This window comes from Suricata suricatta, chromosome 3 (genome assembly GCF_006229205.1).
Source record: "Suricata suricatta isolate VVHF042 chromosome 3, meerkat_22Aug2017_6uvM2_HiC, whole genome shotgun sequence".
NCBI classification, from domain to species: Eukaryota; Metazoa; Chordata; class Mammalia; order Carnivora; family Herpestidae; genus Suricata; species Suricata suricatta.
In genome coordinates this window covers 59,940,436-59,958,258 of record NC_043702.1, presented here as the reverse complement: position 1 = coordinate 59,958,258, position 17,823 = coordinate 59,940,436, and the positions used below count along the sequence as shown (strand labels likewise).

At 35.3% G+C, this 17,823-nt stretch overlaps 1 protein-coding gene across 6 annotated transcripts in view; it reads left to right on the top strand.

The window, feature by feature from the left end:
* Positions 1-14,577, top strand: part of UBR3 (ubiquitin protein ligase E3 component n-recognin 3) — a 225,109-nt gene extending 210,532 nt beyond the window's left edge. For all 6 annotated transcript variants that reach the window (XM_029934409.1, XM_029934405.1, XM_029934408.1 and 3 more), the window contains 4 exons: positions 6,088-6,267; positions 10,733-10,942; positions 11,736-11,875; positions 12,174-14,577. In XM_029934409.1, the coding sequence (XP_029790269.1) occupies positions 6,088-6,267; positions 10,733-10,942; positions 11,736-11,875; positions 12,174-12,291 (648 nt within the window). In that variant the 3' untranslated portion in view covers positions 12,292-14,577. The remainder of the gene's footprint in view (positions 1-6,087; positions 6,268-10,732; positions 10,943-11,735; positions 11,876-12,173) is intronic.
* The last annotated feature ends 3,246 nt before the right edge of the window (positions 14,578-17,823 follow it).

The window sequence follows — 17,823 nt, the reverse complement described above, 5'->3', positions numbered from 1 at the left end:
AAAAGTATCTATTCACGTCGTCTGCCCATTTCTTCACTGGATTATTTGTTTTTTGGCTGTTGAATTTGGTAAGTTCTTTACAGATTTTGAATTCTAACCCTTTATCAGATAATGTTGTTTGCAAATATCTTCTCCTATTCCATAGATTACCTTTTAGTTTTGTTGATTATTTCCTTCTCTGTGCAGAAGCTTTTTTATCTTGTTGAAGTCCCAGTAGTTCATGTTTGCTTTTGTTTCCCTTGCCTCTGGAGACATGTCTAGTTAGAAGTTGCTACACTTAATGCCTAAGAGGTTGCTCCCTGTGTTCTTCTGTAGGATTCTGATGGTTTCCTGTCACACATTTAGATCTTTCATCCATTTTGAATTTATTTTTGTGTGTGATGAAAAAAAGTGATCCAGTTTCATTCTTCTGTATGTTACTGTTCAGTCTTCCCAGTATCATTTGTTGAAGAGAATTTTACACATTGGATATTCTTTCTTGCTTGTTGGAGATTAATTGGCCATATAGTTATGGGTTTATTTCTGGGTTTTCTGTTCCATTGATTTCTGTGTCTGTTTTTGTGCCAGTACCATACTGTTTTGATGACTACAGCTTTGTAATACAACTTAAAAGTTCAGAATTGTGATGCCTCCAGCTTTGCTTTTCTTTTTCAAGATGGACTTTGGCTATTCAGGATCTTTAGAGATCATTTCATATTCAATATATGAAGAAGGTCTTCCTCATTTTGTTCTAGAGATTCAGAATATTTCATTGTATGAAGTACCAGGATGTATTTATTCAGTCTTCCATTAATAAATATTTGGGTTATTTTTAGTCTTTTTCTTTATAAAAGACACAACAATGAATAATAGAATATGCAAGTTATTTTGCATGCTTTTTATTGTATTTGTAGGATAAATTCTTAGGAGTGGTTTGCTATGTCAGCCCTTATATACATTTGTAGTTTTGATGGTTATTACCAAACTTCCCTTCAATGAAGTTGTACCAGTTATGGTAACAGTGATGTATGAGTTTCCCTATACTGTATTTGTATCTACTTAATGTGTTGTCAATTTGATTTTTGCCTCTAGATCTTTTGTCTAGGTAAAATATATCTCAATGTAGTTTTAATTAGCATTTCTCCTAAGGTTGAGCCTGTACCATATTTAGGAGCCATTTTATTTCTTTTACTACAATTTACTTGTTCCATAATGCTTCTTTTGAAAATACTTCAAAAATGAAAACAATTAAAAAGATAATTTACTGTCTGATCCTGAAAAAAGTATCTCATGACCTTTCTTTAGAATAATCTGCCACTCTGTTTTCTTTAAGTCGAATGAGAAACTTTAATTTTTTTCTTCTTTCATAAATTTTTCCTCAGCTAGGGCTTCTTTCATTTTAGTGACCTGCATCTGTATTCAATATCTGCTTCATGAAATACAGCCAAGTTATCCTGAAGTAGCCCGTGAATCCCAGGAGAAAAGAAATGCATTTATGTAAATCTTTGTAAATTTTTGGATTTCGTGTCACAAAGATGAAAAATGTTGCTATTTTTCTACCATTGGTTGTTCCCTTTTTCTCAAGTTATTTTTGTGTCTGACATTAGAAATAATTGTCTTCTCTCAGTACAGCAGGAAAATATAACAATTATAAATATGTATGTACAAAACAACAAAACCCAGAGTACATATGCAGAAATTGGCAGAATTGAGAGAAGAAACAACAAATCCACAATTACAACTAAACACTTCTTTCTTACTAGTCAATAACAAGTAGATAATCAAATAGTAAAAATGAGATCCGAATAATGCTATCAATCAACTTGGTGTAATTGACATCTATAGAATACTTCCCCAAACAATAATAGAATGCATATTTTTTACAAGTGTACATGGAATATTCACCGGAATATACCATATGCCAAGCCATAATGCAAGTGTCAATAAATTCAGAAGAATTAAGATCATACAACATATTTTCTGCCACACAGGAATTAAATTAGAAATCAATAACAAAAAATATGGAAATCCCCAAATGTGTGGGAATTAACCAACATACTTTTAAATAACTTAGATTAGAAATCCCAAGGAAATTAGAAAATACTTAAACAGTGAAAATATAAACAGCATAACGAAAAAGAGGGATGCCACTAAAGTAGTTCTTGGAGAGATACAGCTTCAAACGCATGTATTTAAAAAGAAGAAAGTTGTAGGGGCGCCTAGGTAGCTCAGTCAGTTAAATGTTCAAGTCTTGATTTCTGCTCAGATCATGATCTCACGGTCATGAGGTCAAGCCCTGCACAGGGCTCTGTGCTGATAGTGCCAAGCCTGCTTGAGATCCGCTCTCTCTTCTCTCTGCTCCCCCCAAGATAAATAAATAAATATGAAAAAAAGAAGAAAGTTCTCAAGTCATTTGTCTAAATTTCTACTTTATGAAGCTAGAAATAGGGCATATTAGGCCTGAATAGTTAAAAGAAAGGAAGTTACAAAAATCAGCAGATATCAATGAAGTAGTAATGAAGAAACAAATTTAGTGAGTCCAAAGTCTGTTTTTTTGCAAAGATCAGTAAATTGGATAAACCTAAGTGTTAGGAGTTCAGCTGAGCTGGGAGAGAGACAGCTGAGCTGCTAGGTGTCGGAGTAGCTGATTGAAGCAACAAGCCAAAAGTGAGAGAATTAGGTCTTCAGTCACTTACTGTGAAGCAAGAGGCTAAGACCAGAAAAAGTGCCAGTTCCTCTATTCCATTTACCCTTATGGAATGAAATGGTACACAAGTGGAGGGTCAGGTGGGTCAGCACAGATACAGGGATCTGTTCAGGGAGCCCCAGACACAAAGCTCTGAGATAGACAAGGGGCTGGGGGGGGGGGCAGGGAGAAGAGTAGAAGATCCCCCTTCCCAAGGCCTCAGATAAAGAAGCCTAGGAATAAAGGTACCGGGACTGGGGACTGGGAATGTAAATACGGGGAATGTGACAGGATGGGGGTGGGGGGCTGAGACCTTGACTATAATAAATTCCTTGAGACTGTAGTACATTTTGGCTGTGTACTGGGTCTGATTAGGGAGAGCAGTTTTCACCCAGGAAGCCTACGAAGTAAAACCTTTATAAACTGCCTATAATTAGGTCTGAAAAATCACCTGTAGAATTTTAACCAGAAACCAGACTTCTCACCAGATAAGAAAAAAAAAGAAAGTACAAATTACCAATATCAGGAATGAAAGAGGAGACATCCCTACAGAACCATAAGAGAATATTATAAATAGCATTTGGCAGTCAATTTGATAACGTAAAGTGGACAAATTCCTTGAAAAATAAAAATTACTAAAACTGACTCAAGAAGAAATAGAAAAATCTTAACTAGGTCTGTGTCAAATAAGAAAGTTGGTTTAGCTATTATTATCCTTCCAAAAAATAGAAGTCAACAACTGTATACCAACACAAATAACATCATGGTGAATCTTATGAAACATTTAAGGAAGAAATTGTATCTGTACATATAAACTCTTTCAGAAAATAGAGGAAGAAGGAACAGTCCAAATTTATTTTATTGGGCCAATTATACCCTGACACCCAAACCAAGCATCATGAGAAAACTACAAACCCACATCTTTCATGAACATAAAAGCAAAAGCTTTAACAAAATATTAGTGGTAGAAAAGGATAATACATCATGGCCAAATGGGGTTCAACAACAAAAATCATTTAATTCACCATATCAATAAAGTAGATTCTTAAAAAACATATTATCATCTCAGTCATTAAAAAACTTTTTTGTTCAATACCTATTCATGGTAAAAACACTAGAAAAACAAGAAACAGAAAGCAATTTTCTCAGCCTAATAAAAGGTATGTATGAAAAATATATAGCTAACATCATAATTAATAATGAAAGAAAGGAAACTGTCTCCCAAAGATCAGGAACAAGACAAGGATGTCTGCCCTCATCATTTCTTATAAGCATTGAATTAGAGGTTCTGGAAAGAGCAGTTAGGCAAGAAAAAGAAATAAAAGCATCTAGATTGGAAAGGAAGAAGCAAAATAATGTGTTTGCAAATTAGATAATCTTGAATGTGGAAAATTGTAAGGAATCTCCAAAAAACTATTGTAGCAAATCAGTGAGTTCAGCAAGGTTACAGGATACATGATCTATGTACCCTTCCCCCTCCAAAATACTAATTTCTTGGCAATGGCAGTGAGCAATCTGAAAATGAAATATGAAAAATAATTCCACTTACAATAGGGTAATGAAAATATTTTGGAATTTGTGATGGTTGTACAATTTTGTGACTACTGGGAATATACTAAACTGCATGGTAAGATGGTGAATTTTATGGAATACAAATTACATCTCAATTAAAAATATATATGGAGGAAGGACTTGTATCCAGAATATATTAAGAACTCTTATAAGTCAATAATTCAGAAAACAAAAACCAAAAAGTGGGCATAAAATCTGAATAGGCTGAATAGGAATAATATGTACATGAAAGAGGAGCACCTTGGTGGTTCAGTTGACATCTGACATCGGCTCAGGTCATGATCTCCAGTTCGTGAGTTCAAGCCCTGCTTGAACTTGAACTCTGCTGACAGCACAGAGCCTGGAACCTGCTTCAAGTTCTTTGTCTCCCCCCTCTCTTCCTTCTTCCCTCTCTCTCAAAAATAAACATTAAAAAAATTTTTAATATGTATATAAAAGACCTACAAGTACATAAAAAGGTTTCACCATCACTTTTGATGAGAAGAGTACACATTAATATTACAAGTGTTGGTAAGGATTTGGAGTACCTGGATTTCTCACTTATTGCTGGTGGGAGTGCAAAATGTTATAGTCAAATTTGAAAAACAATTTGGCAATACTGTGTATGCTGAGTATGTACTATGTTTGGACAACCAAGCATTTCTATTACTATCCTGAGTATCTACCAAAAGAAATGAGAACATATATTCACATAAAGACTTTTACATAAATGTTTATAACAGCTTGATTTGTGTAGTCAAAAACTGGAAACAACCCAGAATTCATCAGCTTGTGAATACATCAACAAAATGTGGTATATTCATACAGTGGAATACTACTCATCAGTAAAAAGAAATGGACTGCTGATACATGAATGAATCTCAAAATATTTTGCTAAGTGAAAGAGGCCAGACACAAAAGATTTTATCTGTACACACACACACACAGACACATATATGTGTGTGTATATATATATATATATGTGGATATACACACACACACAGTTTGAGCCTTTTTTTTTTTTAATGTCTTTATTTTATTTTGAGAGAATGAGTGGGGCAGGGACAGAGAGAGAGGGAGATACAGAATCTGAAGCAGGCTCCAGGCTCTGAGCTGTCAGCATAGAGCCCGATGCGGGGCTCAAATCTAAGGACTGTGAGATCATGACCTGAGCCGCAGTTGGACATTCAACTGACTGAGCCACCCAGGTGCCCCAGTTTGAGTCTATTTATATGAGAAATTTTAAAAAGCCAAAACTCTAATGACAGAAAGCAGGATTAGTGGTTTCTTGGGGCCAGGAGTAAGTCCCCTCTCTCGCCGCCCAGCCTTCACTCAACCTTAGTCTCTCTCTCAAAGATAAAAAAAAAATTTAAAAATATTTTTAATAAATAAAAGAACTAAATAAGAACTGACCTTATCTTACACTCATTCAGGATCCAGGCAAATTTTGCACTGTCTCTTGTGAACTCCATGTTTTTACTGTTGTTCTTCATCTACACTGACAGCCTATGTGTTTTTAACCAAAAGCCACCTTCCCTTTGCCTCAGAAACATTTGCTCTCATAGAGTAGTGAGTTTCTATAGACTATTCATCAGAAATATAATAGAATATAAATAGATATATAGAAAACACAAATGGTATGGCAGTTTAAGATTTGAATTTCAAAGAGAAATACTGCGGATATTTGAATATAAAAGCTAGAAACCTATTCTCTCTTCTTTGCTCCTCCCACTTCCTTCACTTTAAAGTTATATAGTTAAGAAAATTTTCTTACTATCCAAAAGCAGTCGATGAGAATGACACTAAAATATCTTTAATGAGAAATGTTGTTGATGAAATGTTTTGAGAATTTTCTGTTTCATGTCTAAAAGGAAGAAGAAGAATTTTCAGTTCTTTCCAGCTGCCTGGGACTTCTACCAGCATTTTACCAAACAGAACATCCATTCATCAGTGCCTCCTGTCTGGATTGGCCAGTTCCAGCATTTGATATTATATCTCAGTGGTGTTTGGAGATAAATTCATTTACTGAAAGACATGCAGAACAAGGAAAGGTATGTAAAAACAGTATTACTACCTACTTGTCAGAGTGGTGATATGCTAATAGGTAAGAGAATAATTAAAAATTTCAGGTCATCTGTTTTTGGCAGCATTTATTAAACTAATATGGAAAAAATGGTTTTACTTATATAATGTTTATGAGTGTAAAAGCAGAAATATTTCAGTTAACAAAGCTAGGTTATTAATATGTCACTTTTAGTTTGTTTTAGGTCATCAAGTTTTTCATTGAATGCCTTACATTATGTACTTAAAATAGACGAGGAACTTGTAAGTTTATTGGAAAGAGAACTGTCACATAAAAATCAAAGATCTGGACTAGCAGACATAAAACGCTATGTTTTAACTTTACAATTTGTCTCTGCTGCCAGCTTGGCTGGTAAAAGAAAAATTGTGTTGGAGATGAGTTAATTGGCAAGATAGAGTAGGGGCAGTGGGAGGTGGCTCTGAATGCCATGGTTTGGTACTCAGATTTTCTTCTATAGGTGGAGCTATAGTTTTGAGAACTGGAATTAGTGTTTTAGGGAGGCAATTTGGGAGGCTTTTCTTAGTAGGTAAATTGAAGGAGAGAGGGAAGTCAGGGATTGTTTAGGTGATGAAGAAAATCTGGTGTGATGGTAGAAATTAGATAGTAGAAACTCTGGAATAGTAGGAATTAGAATGTAACCAATGCAAGAGACATTTGAGGAAAAATATATATGGCTTGATGATTGGATGTACTTAACTTTAAGATCTTTGAACTCAAATCATTGGAAGAATAGTAACTAGTAAACAGTTCTGATAGAAACCTGATCCTGCTGAAAACACCATTGATGGTAGTGCCCCATTGGTGACAGAAGAAGATGGGAAGTCTTTGCATGATATTCAAGAATTTTCACCATCTTGCTTGCCTTTCTAACCTCATTGTATATCACTTCCCTGCTACCACCTTGCTCAGACCACAGAAGAATGTTTCTTAAGTGTGCTATATATTTTTAAACATCTGTGTTATTGCTTATTGCTGTTGCTTTTATCTAAAGCAATTTTCCTACCCTTCTCATGTTGAATTAATCACCCACTAAGGCTTTGCTAAGATAAGCATACCTCTTGTGTAAGCTTTGTCTGGTACCCATCTGCCTCTTCATTTCTAATCCTCTCCCTGTGTTGTGCTGTATGACAGTACTTTTGCCATGGTTGCTACCACTTGCCATATTTATCACTTATGTTTGTTTAATGTCTGAATAAGGGCTCCAAAAGCAAAAATTGGTCCTTATTTATCCTTGAATCCCTAGTTCCTAGAAAGTACCTGATAATGACTAGTCACCTAATAAATAGTTGTGGAACAGTTAACTTGTGGGATGATATCATTGGTAGAAATAGAACTGATGAAAGAAGGGCTATGTTGGAGAGGAAATGAGAATTTTAATTTTAACATCAATGGACAAAAAATTAGTATTTTAGAGGAAAGTGTCAGACTTGGCTTAATTTTTAAAACACTGTGAATAAAAAGGAAAGTTAAGCATTTAATAAATTTAATTTAATAAAAATAATCTCTGCTTTTGTTCATTTTTGTTTTTTGTTGAAATCCTCAAGGAGATAATAACTCGTACTTTTTTTTTTTAAAGGAAAGAGAATTTCAAGACATTACTGAACCTGGCATATTATGTATAAAAAGCTTTTTCCTATGTAGTAATTTCTTTATTTACAGATGATAGCTAGAATCTGAAGTTACATATTAATGTCTGAAAACCTATAAGGAGTGACTAGTGGTAACAGATAGGCATATTTGTAGAACCAGGACAGGAGAAGCTGATAGTGTACTTAAATTTTGTGTCTTCATAGGAGTCACAAGTCAAGCAATAGAGAAAAAAAATCACTCATTTTATAGTATAATAGCAAGCTGACATGTTGGGTATATGATTATTGGTATGGATATCGATGGAAAATAAGAATTTATCATCTAGGGCCACCTGGTTTAAAAAAAAAGTCATTTAAAAATAATTAATCTTTTTTGGAAAATTGAGTGATAATGAGTTGTTTTAGAGCCAGAATCGTAGTTATTTACTTATTTCTACTTAATGCAGAATTTTTACCAGTTATTTGAATGTACTCATATCTGACCTGCATCCCTGCACTTACGTGTCTCAGTTCCATTCTGTTCTATCTCCAATCCTCATATCCTGACCCAGATCAACCAGATTTTCTTTACCTGGAATTTTAAATTTGAACAAGATAAACAGTGATTGGAGCTGAATAGTCTAGAAAAATTACCCTTGAAAGATAATCTGAATCACTACTTCTAATTTTTTGTATCAGCTAAGATTCTTTGATTGTAGGCAGACAGTTTGATTCCAACAGACTGTTTTGGGACATGGTAGGCAGTGGGGGTGGGGTGGGGGGGGAGGATCTCTTAAATTCAAACCATACTGCTGCTAATTGTATAGCAATATTTCAGTTCCTCCTGATACTCAAGGTCAGTCCCTCCAGATAATGCTGTAAGCCAATTCTCCTAGTGATGTGAAGAACCTAAAATGGCCAGGTGACATTTAGTTTCTAATTTGGTAGAACTATTATTATATCCTCTGATGTAGGATAGTACGCAGCTTCCTTAGGATGGCCCTAAAATCACAGAATTCAGAATAGCAGGGAAACAGTAATAAAAAACTGAATTCTTAGGTGTAATTATGAGAGATGCCAAAACCACTTTGCACTCCCTGGTTTCCAAATTGGTGCATTTCAACTGTGAGAAAATGATCACCCATATATATATATACCAGTTATTGGTTTAGGCTGTATACCTCATTCTGTAGGAGCATATACCTCATTTGGTAGTTATTTTCTTCCAGCTGGTACCATCTAAAACTTTATCTGCAAAGTAAGATCATCATTTAAAGGTCAGCAATTTTTTCAGATGTTTGAATATATAGTGGGATCATTTAATTCCATAGACATCTACCTATTACCTTACATCTCTGTTTATGAAGAGAATTCTTCAAGACCTAGGTGAGCGCCTGGGTAATTTACATCCTAATCTAGAAAAGTATGAGGTTCAGTGAGGACAAATTACTATTCCTTCTGCTGATGGAAAAGTGCAATATAATCCATCCATTACACAATATGCAATCTTTGCAGTCTGGGTTTGGGCACTGAACACAGGCAGATAGCATATTGTAAGCCCATATGTTGTCCATAGCCTTGCCTCCGTGGCCATTTATCCAGGAACTTTTTGGTAAGTGCCAAACTGGCTACTTAAGTACTTCATTGATTTAGATGGATTATGGCTGTAGGTAATGTGAAATGGTCACCATATGAATTGCTGCCTTCTATACAGTTTCTTGAGATAATAGATTCATACTACATTTTATCTATTTCAAGTGTTAATGGAGAGGCATCTTGGAAAAAAATTAGTGCTATTACCAGAATTTTTGTACAACTGCAAATAATGAATAAAGTATACTCTATAGGGAAATTTAATTTGGTGGTTTTTTTTCATACTTAGAGCAGAAAAATTTGAGAACAGTTGTAGCCCCAGCACTTATGAATATAAAAGGCCTTAACAGCTTGTGGTGTGAGTAGACTTTACACCTTCTAAGGAGATTCTAGATTATACAGTATTGATGTAGAAATAATGAGTTATAACAATGCCCTTACCTTAAAAAAAGCCAATAAATTATTTACCTGTGAAAAATCAAAACTTGGTTTTTAAAAATATTTAGCTGTTTAAAATGTTGCATTAAGCATATTTAAAAGCAAGTACATCTAGATATATTTTCCATGCATTCTTAGTTACGTTGACTATTTTTCTTGTAATAATAAGTTTCAATGTGTATAATCTAAAAACTGACATCATATTGTAATTGGAAACTACATGAGATTGAGTAGAGATTGGTTTTTGTTGAAGTACTGTTTTAGTCATTTGTAAAGTGAAAATGAGAAGAGTTTTAATAAAGAAAATAAACCACATGCTTACAGATTTTTTTAAAAAAGCCTTTAAGTCAGAGAAAGACAAATACCATATGATTTCAGTCCTATGTGGAAATTGAGAAACAAAACAGATGAACATAGGGGAAGGAGAAAAAGAAGACAGAGAGAGGGAAGCAAACTATGAGAGACTCTTAACTCTAGAGAACAAACAGTCTTGATGGAGACAGGTGGGTGGGTGATGGCTAAATGGGTAATGGGGATTAAGGAGGGCACTTCTGATGAGCACTGGGTTTTATTTAGTGATGAATCACTAAATTCTACTCCTGAAGCCAGTATTATTACTATATGTTAATTAATTAGGATTTAAGTAAAATCTTGAAAGTATTACCCTATATGTTAACTAATTAGAATTTAAGCCAAAACTTGAAAAACAATTAAAATTTAAGTAAAAACAAAACAAGTCTTTAAAAAATAAGTACAGTATTTTGAAAAAAAATTTTTTTGTTGTTGGTAACTTAAATACATAGGATTAATGAGCTTTTCTGGATAATTTCTTAGGCCTTGCTTATCCAAGAGTCAAGATGGAAATTACCACACCTACTCCAGTTGCCTGAGAATTATAACACCATTTTTCAGTACTACCACAGAAAAACCTGTAGTGTCTGCACCAAGGTTCCTAAAGACCCTGCTGTTTGCCTTGTTTGTGGTACTTTTGTGTGCCTGAAAGGACTGTGCTGCAAGCAGCAAAGTTACTGTGAATGTGTGTTGGTAAGTAATAGTAAACAATATAACATTTATGAAAACTAAAATTACTGTCACATGGAAATGTGGTATAGGTGGTGAAGCCAACGCTTCATATTTAACTACTCTTTGAATTAAATACACAATATGCAAGGATATCATTTTTTGTTTGTTCTTTTTAATCTGATAGAAGGGTTGAAAAAAATCAAGTGCCTGAGGCTTTAGTTAAGTAATACTTTTCTTATGTACAATACCAGTTCCTCTCCCTCCTCCAGTTGCCCTTTAATGGTGCCTGCTTTTAAATGCTGGACTGTGAAAGAGCAGTCATACGTGCTGTTGTTGATGCTAGCCTCCGAATTAGATTTAAGTTGGCTCTTAATTGCTTTCCTATATAATCCTTTCCCAAATTCCTCCTAATGTGTTATTAATCAAGTTTTAAGAATGAAAGTATAAGTTTAACTTAAAATCTTATTAAAAATTTAAGAAGTGGTACCTGGTGGCTTGGTAGATTAAGGGTCTGACTTCAGTTCAGGTCATGATCTCACCATTCGTGAGATCGAGCACTGCCTCAGGCACCTGTGCTGACAGTGCAGAACCTGCTTGAAATTCTCTCTCCCTCTGTCTCTTCCCCTCCCCTGTGTGTGTGCTCGCTCAAACGCTCTCTCTTTCTCTCTCTCTCACTCTCAAAATGAATGAATAAACTTTTTTAAAAAAAAATTTAAGATATATTTTGGTATTATTTAGAAGATTAAGGCATTCTTTGTTTTCTTATAAGGTCCATTTGATTATGAAGATCATTGATATATTTTTAATTTTTTAGCATTCTCAGAACTGTGGTGCTGGAACAGGGATTTTCCTTTTGATCAACGCGTCGGTGATTATCATTATTCGAGGCCACCGCTTCTGCCTCTGGGGTTCTGTGTATTTGGATGCTCACGGAGAAGAAGATCGGGATCTTAGGTTAGATGTGCATGGGTATATTTAAATGTTTTATCGAGCTTTGATCAGCAAGAACAGTGTACCATTCCTGGCTTTGTAATCGTAATAACAATTCTTGTTTATATTAAGAAATTCTGACAGTCATTACTTTAGAGTTATTTCTAGTTTTTGAGATACCTTACACATCCTTATGCTAAGGAAACAGGAAAAAAACCAGATTACTATATGAGATTTTTACCATAAAGAATCTATATTTAATAATTGTGTGAACTCTTCAATGTATTACTTTTAATACCATCTTTTTTCCTTTTTATTCTAGGCGAGGCAAGCCTCTCTACATTTGTAAAGAAAGATACAAAGTTCTTGAGCAGCAGTGGATTTCTCATACTTTTGATCACATCAATAAAAGATGGGGTCCACATTACAATGGGCTGTGATGCACCACCTCAGCATTGCATTATATCATTTTCATTAAGAATTTATCTAAGCTTTACCTTAAATTGGGGGATTAACGCTTTTGCTGAGGGAGAAAAAGAAAACATATATTATGAAGCCTTTCCAAAATTAGGTGCTTGGTAATGACATTAATGGTGTAATAATTTTTTTTTTTAAGTATCTGGAGAACATAACAACAAGTTAAATCATTCTTTAGTGGTCCTTTTTTTTAAAAGTCCACAATTAATAATAAGCACAACTTGTTGACAAAATCATTGAAAAATGATTCTCCCAGCAATGCATATCAGCTATTCATTGATACTTAGGGTGGATGTGATTTATTTAAAGTTTTACTGCTTCTTTATATCTGTGTGTTTTAATTTGCATCTGCTAAACACAATGCATCTTTTCTCTCTGCCATTCTTGTGTTGATTTGAGATTTTTGCTGTATGTAATTAGAAAAAAATGTAAAACATGATTTATGTGAAATACTGTATAGTAAAGTTGGTCTAATAGTAGGACTTTAAAATTTTTTCTTATTGTGACGAATCTGTTAAAAGTTTAAGGCTTTGCTGAAAACTTAATTCATTCTCAGGAATTTCATAAATATTCTCCCCAGGTAAATAATTGAAATAGTTGTAAAATAAGTAGGTAGCTGCTGTTAATATAATACAATACATTTTGGAGGACATGTGTGTGGTTCGGGGGGAGCCATTGAAAATCAAAATTTGCCATTTCAGTTGGATGAATTACTTGAGGTGTTAACAAATAGATTTTGGTATAAAATCAAAAGTTTTAAGAGCATACACATGGCAGATTTTGATTTTGTGCGTGCTCACCTTTTGTTACCAACCAAGTTTTCATTTAAATGATTGGAAATGTTCAGATTTACTCACAAATGAAGCTTAGGTTTGGAACTTCCCTATCAGCTCGAGAGGTTCATCTATATTGTATTTGTGCAGCATAATCACTGTTATTTCTGCTTGGTTTCCCAAAAGGAAAAAGGGGGCTCAGTGGTGATGACCCTCATGAATGAGCCCTGCATCTGCATTCTTCTTAGAAGCTGCTGCAAAAAGCAATTTATGTTTGTTGGGGTTTTTTAATCAGTAAGAATGGGAATGATTGAGCTAAAACCTACTCTATAAATAGAGAAGGAAGATTACAGAAAAGCATGTTATATATTGCTAACAACATTTTTCTTCCAAATGATTTAGTAATTTGATGATTATTTAATATATAGTGCTATCAAGCAATTCCTGGTACTTTGGACTTCCATGGCTTGTTATATAAAATTACATTTTTACATGTAAAAATAAACTAAAAAACATCTAATGATGAAATACAAAAATAAAGTCAGATCTATGTTCTAAAAATTAACGCATAACATGACATTACAGAATGTGAAAATGGACATTAAATGATGGCATTGCATTAAAATAGAGCAGAACAGTACTTATTGAAATGTGTTCAAAGCGTCAAAAAATGACCTATAGCTCTACAATAAAATACATGGAAATAGCTTGCTATTTTTATATACATTTCCAAACTATTAAGATAACTTTCTGAAAGATGAGACTGATTCTGTTTAATTAAATAGTTGTCCTTTCCAACGCATTGCTACTTTTTTAAATACTGTATCATAAGTTCAGCCTGTTATTTTTTGCCTCAGTCATTATGAATACCAGACCATTTGTAAGTGTGGTTGAAGAGCAAAATGCTAATTTAAATCTCTAGTAAATACTGTTACAGGATTCATGAACTTGAATAATTCTGCGGTTTGAAACTCTGATGCTATATATACATGGTATAATGTATTCAGACTTTGATTACTACATATTTAAAATGGAATGTTTTATGGTTGTGCATATGGATGTGAAGTGAAAATATTAGCCTTAACATTAAAATTTGGGTATTTGATAGTGTTTATTTTGATATTGGTGAATTAGTCACCAGTAAATTTTTAAAAAGCACTTGGTTGAAAATTGTACTTGAATTACATACATGCATGCTGCTAAACTAGAACTTTAATTTTTTTCCCCATAACTTTTATAAGTCCCATTTATAAACCCACTTTTAAAAATAACAGGTCCAAGCTAGAGTGATGTGTGTATATTACTCAAAAAAAATGTACTGGTGTGATATCTTGTATGAATGATCATTTAAATACAGTACATTACTGTAGAGGCTAAACCAATCTTTATAATTAAGCAGAGATTACAAAACTAGAAATAATCAACATTGTAAGATATGTTAATAAAAACCTACTGTCATTTGGTTTGTGAAAGGTCCTTAAAATGTTTAATTCTTACACTTTTTTTCCAAAGGTGTTGACAGTAATATATATAAGTGAGCCTAGTGGAAAAGATCAAAGCATAACGTAACAGTTGCTTTAAGGGAGAGTTAAATATAAAGGGTTTGCTTCCCCTTATACCTTTTGTTTACATACATTGTTCCAGTTTCTTCTGTCCTTGTCTTAAAACTAATGCAAAGCTTTTGCTAAGTGTGTTTCTGGCAGTGGGGGAGAAGGAAGTGGATGTGTGCATCTGAGGAACACTGCTGTGGTCCTTGCCGCCTTCTGAAAATTCCAGCTACACTTCAGAAATCTAAAGTGCTTTATGATAATGTTTATTTTGAGTGATCCATGGTAGTGTTGGAATTGACAGTGTTCCCCCTCTCACCCTGCATCTTACCAGGCAGTTATCAACTAGGAATCCATTTGTATTCACAAATCTTTTTTTCTGTTTTATGTATTTTGATATTTATTGATTTCTGTACCTTAGAAAAGATGCTGATTGAAAGCACTTGAAGGCTTGGAGGTTACAGCAGCACGAGAGGATATGTGTGTGACCCAAGAGTCTACCGTCTCCGGCATTGTAATGGCTGACTGTTGTTGGCTTATCTTTAAGGTCATGTTGAACAACAACAAAAACCACAAGGTTTTAAGCTCTAGAATCAAATCACCAAGACAAGATACATTTACTGGGGATTATGTATGACACGTGAGAGTTGGTGGGAGAGCAGAGCAGAAGACTATGACCGCCCCGTGCTCAGTTATAGCACGTGATCTGCTGGATGAGCTGGAGTGGGCAGAGGGATGGCAGCGTGATCACTTAAGTGGTGACACTTTAGGTTCCCTTGATAATAAGGCTCATCAAATACAGAAGAGCCATTATCTGCCATCCTAGTGTGTCATCATTAAGTAGCAGTGGAGTGAATGTGACTCCAGCTGCGGCAACACCATGAAAAGGCATAATGGGACCTTCCGTAGAGTTACCATGTAAGATGTGGCAGTGCCAAACTTGATGTGGCAAAGCCCAAAAGCAAGCTAGAGAAGTAGGGCCAAGAGCACAGATAAAGGCTTCAGGTTGAGGGGAAGGAAAAGGGACAAAGAGAAAGGAAAGAAAGTCTAGAGCAAACTAAGAGGATTCATTAAGTTGTGGCAGAGGAGCAGGATCATTTGTTGAGAGTGAGCAGGCCTAGTCTATCTGGTGACTTGATTAAGCGGTAAGTGTTTTACACATATGCTAGGAGAGAATAGGCTAGAAATAAGGAGAAGCACCATGGAAGTCCTGCTGAGAGCCCAATAGGGTTAAAACCATAACATTTTAACGGGCCCAATTAGAAAGGTTCTATCACTTTATAGAGGCCCTGAGATCAGCAGCCCAGGACCCTAAGGGTAGAAATTAGACTGCTAAATTAAGTCATAGTTTGGGGATTAGAGAGGTGGGTGCAATATCAGATAGTAAGAGAATTAAGGGTGCTGGTTGGGATGAATATGGGGTCCATGCTAAGTAAATTGAAGGGTATAGGATTTGGAATTCATGATAAGATTTAATGAGCAGATTTGATGCCAGTTTTCATAGTTTTCATTTGGAATTAGGACAAACTGCTTTACTGTTATAGCATTTGAATTCGTTCAGTAAGTATTTTTTGAGCTGCTCTTATGTGACAGGCAGTGGTGAGTACCGGAAATACAATGGAAAAGAAGCCAGAGAACCCTTTCTCTCAGCTTTCTGTGTGATTAATGCTACAAATGCTATGTGTGTTGGGAGGCGGAGGAGGGCAGGCAGGAAGGAAAGTAGAGGACAAGGTACTATTGAAGGGACCTCTAAACCAGACTTGGGAGTGTGAGGAGGTTTCCAAGGGACACAGACGTCTGTGATGATCTCCAAATGTGTGGAAGATACCTGGGTGAAAGTGGAGGTGGGGGGAGTAGTGTTTCAGTAGGTTGAAGGGAATGCCATTGGCAATGATCCAAGGTTGAAAGAGCACTTGTAATTACATGCCTGAAAGGGAATCGTTCTGACTCAAACATAAGCACTTTTAAGAGATAAAATTTAAATTACAAAATGTTTTTTATAAGCCTTCTAAGGTTTTAGACTTCGTTCAGAAAGCATGGGAAACCATTTTTGGGCTTCAGACAGTAAAGTGACATAATCAGATTTGTGTCTTAGAAAAATCAATCTGGCTGCACCGTAGAGACAGATCCAGAGTGGGGAGACCTGTTAGATACCCATTCAAAGAGCCAAGACACAGATGGTTGCCTCAGCTAGGTGAGCTGTGGTAGAGACAGAAGTGGACAGTGTCAGAAGAGACTGAGAGAATTCACTAGGGTAAGGGAGAGCAAGGAATATTTATTAAGTGGCTACGATGTGCCAGATACTAAACTAAATGCTGGGGACACCACACTGAGCAAGGCAGAAAGGGTTATGCTTGCCCACCATCTAGTGGAAAACAACACTAAGTATGTAATTAAAAGTAAATAGATGTTACCAGCAAGTTAGGCAGAAGGCTGTGGGAACCAGTGGGCTCCTGTGTTTTGGGGAGTTCACAGAAGACCACGTGGAGGAAGTGATATTTAAGCTGAGACCAAAAAAAAAAAAAAAAAAAAAAAAGTGAGCTAAGTGAAAGAAAAAATAGGGGGAAGGCATTCAAAAGGCCCTGAAATTAGCATGGGCAGGGTACACTCAGCTAACTGAAAGAAATGCAATATGGCTGAGGCATTGACCACTCTCTTACACCATACACAAAAATAAACTAAAAATGGCTGAAGGACCTGAATGTTAGACAGGAAATCATCAAAACCCTCGTGGAGAAAGTAGGGAAAAACCTCCTAGACTCCACCGCAGCAATCTCCTACTCGACACATCCTCAAAGGCAAGGGAAATTAAAGCAAAACTGAACCCTTGGGACTTCATCAAGATAAAAAGCTTCTGCAAGGCAAAGGAAACAATCAAGAAAACTAATAGGCAACCGACAGAATGGGAAAAGATAGTTGCAAATGACATATCAGATAAAGGGCTAATATCAAAAATGTACAAGGAACTCACCAAACTTCACACTCACAAAACAAATAATCCAGTGAAGAAATGGGCAGAAGACATGAACAGACACTTCTCCAAAGACGACATCCAGATGGCCGACAGACACATAAAACGATGCTCAACATCACTCATCATCAGGGAAACACAAATCAAAACCACACTGAGATACCACCTCACGCCAGTCAGAGTGGCTAAAATGAACAAATCAAG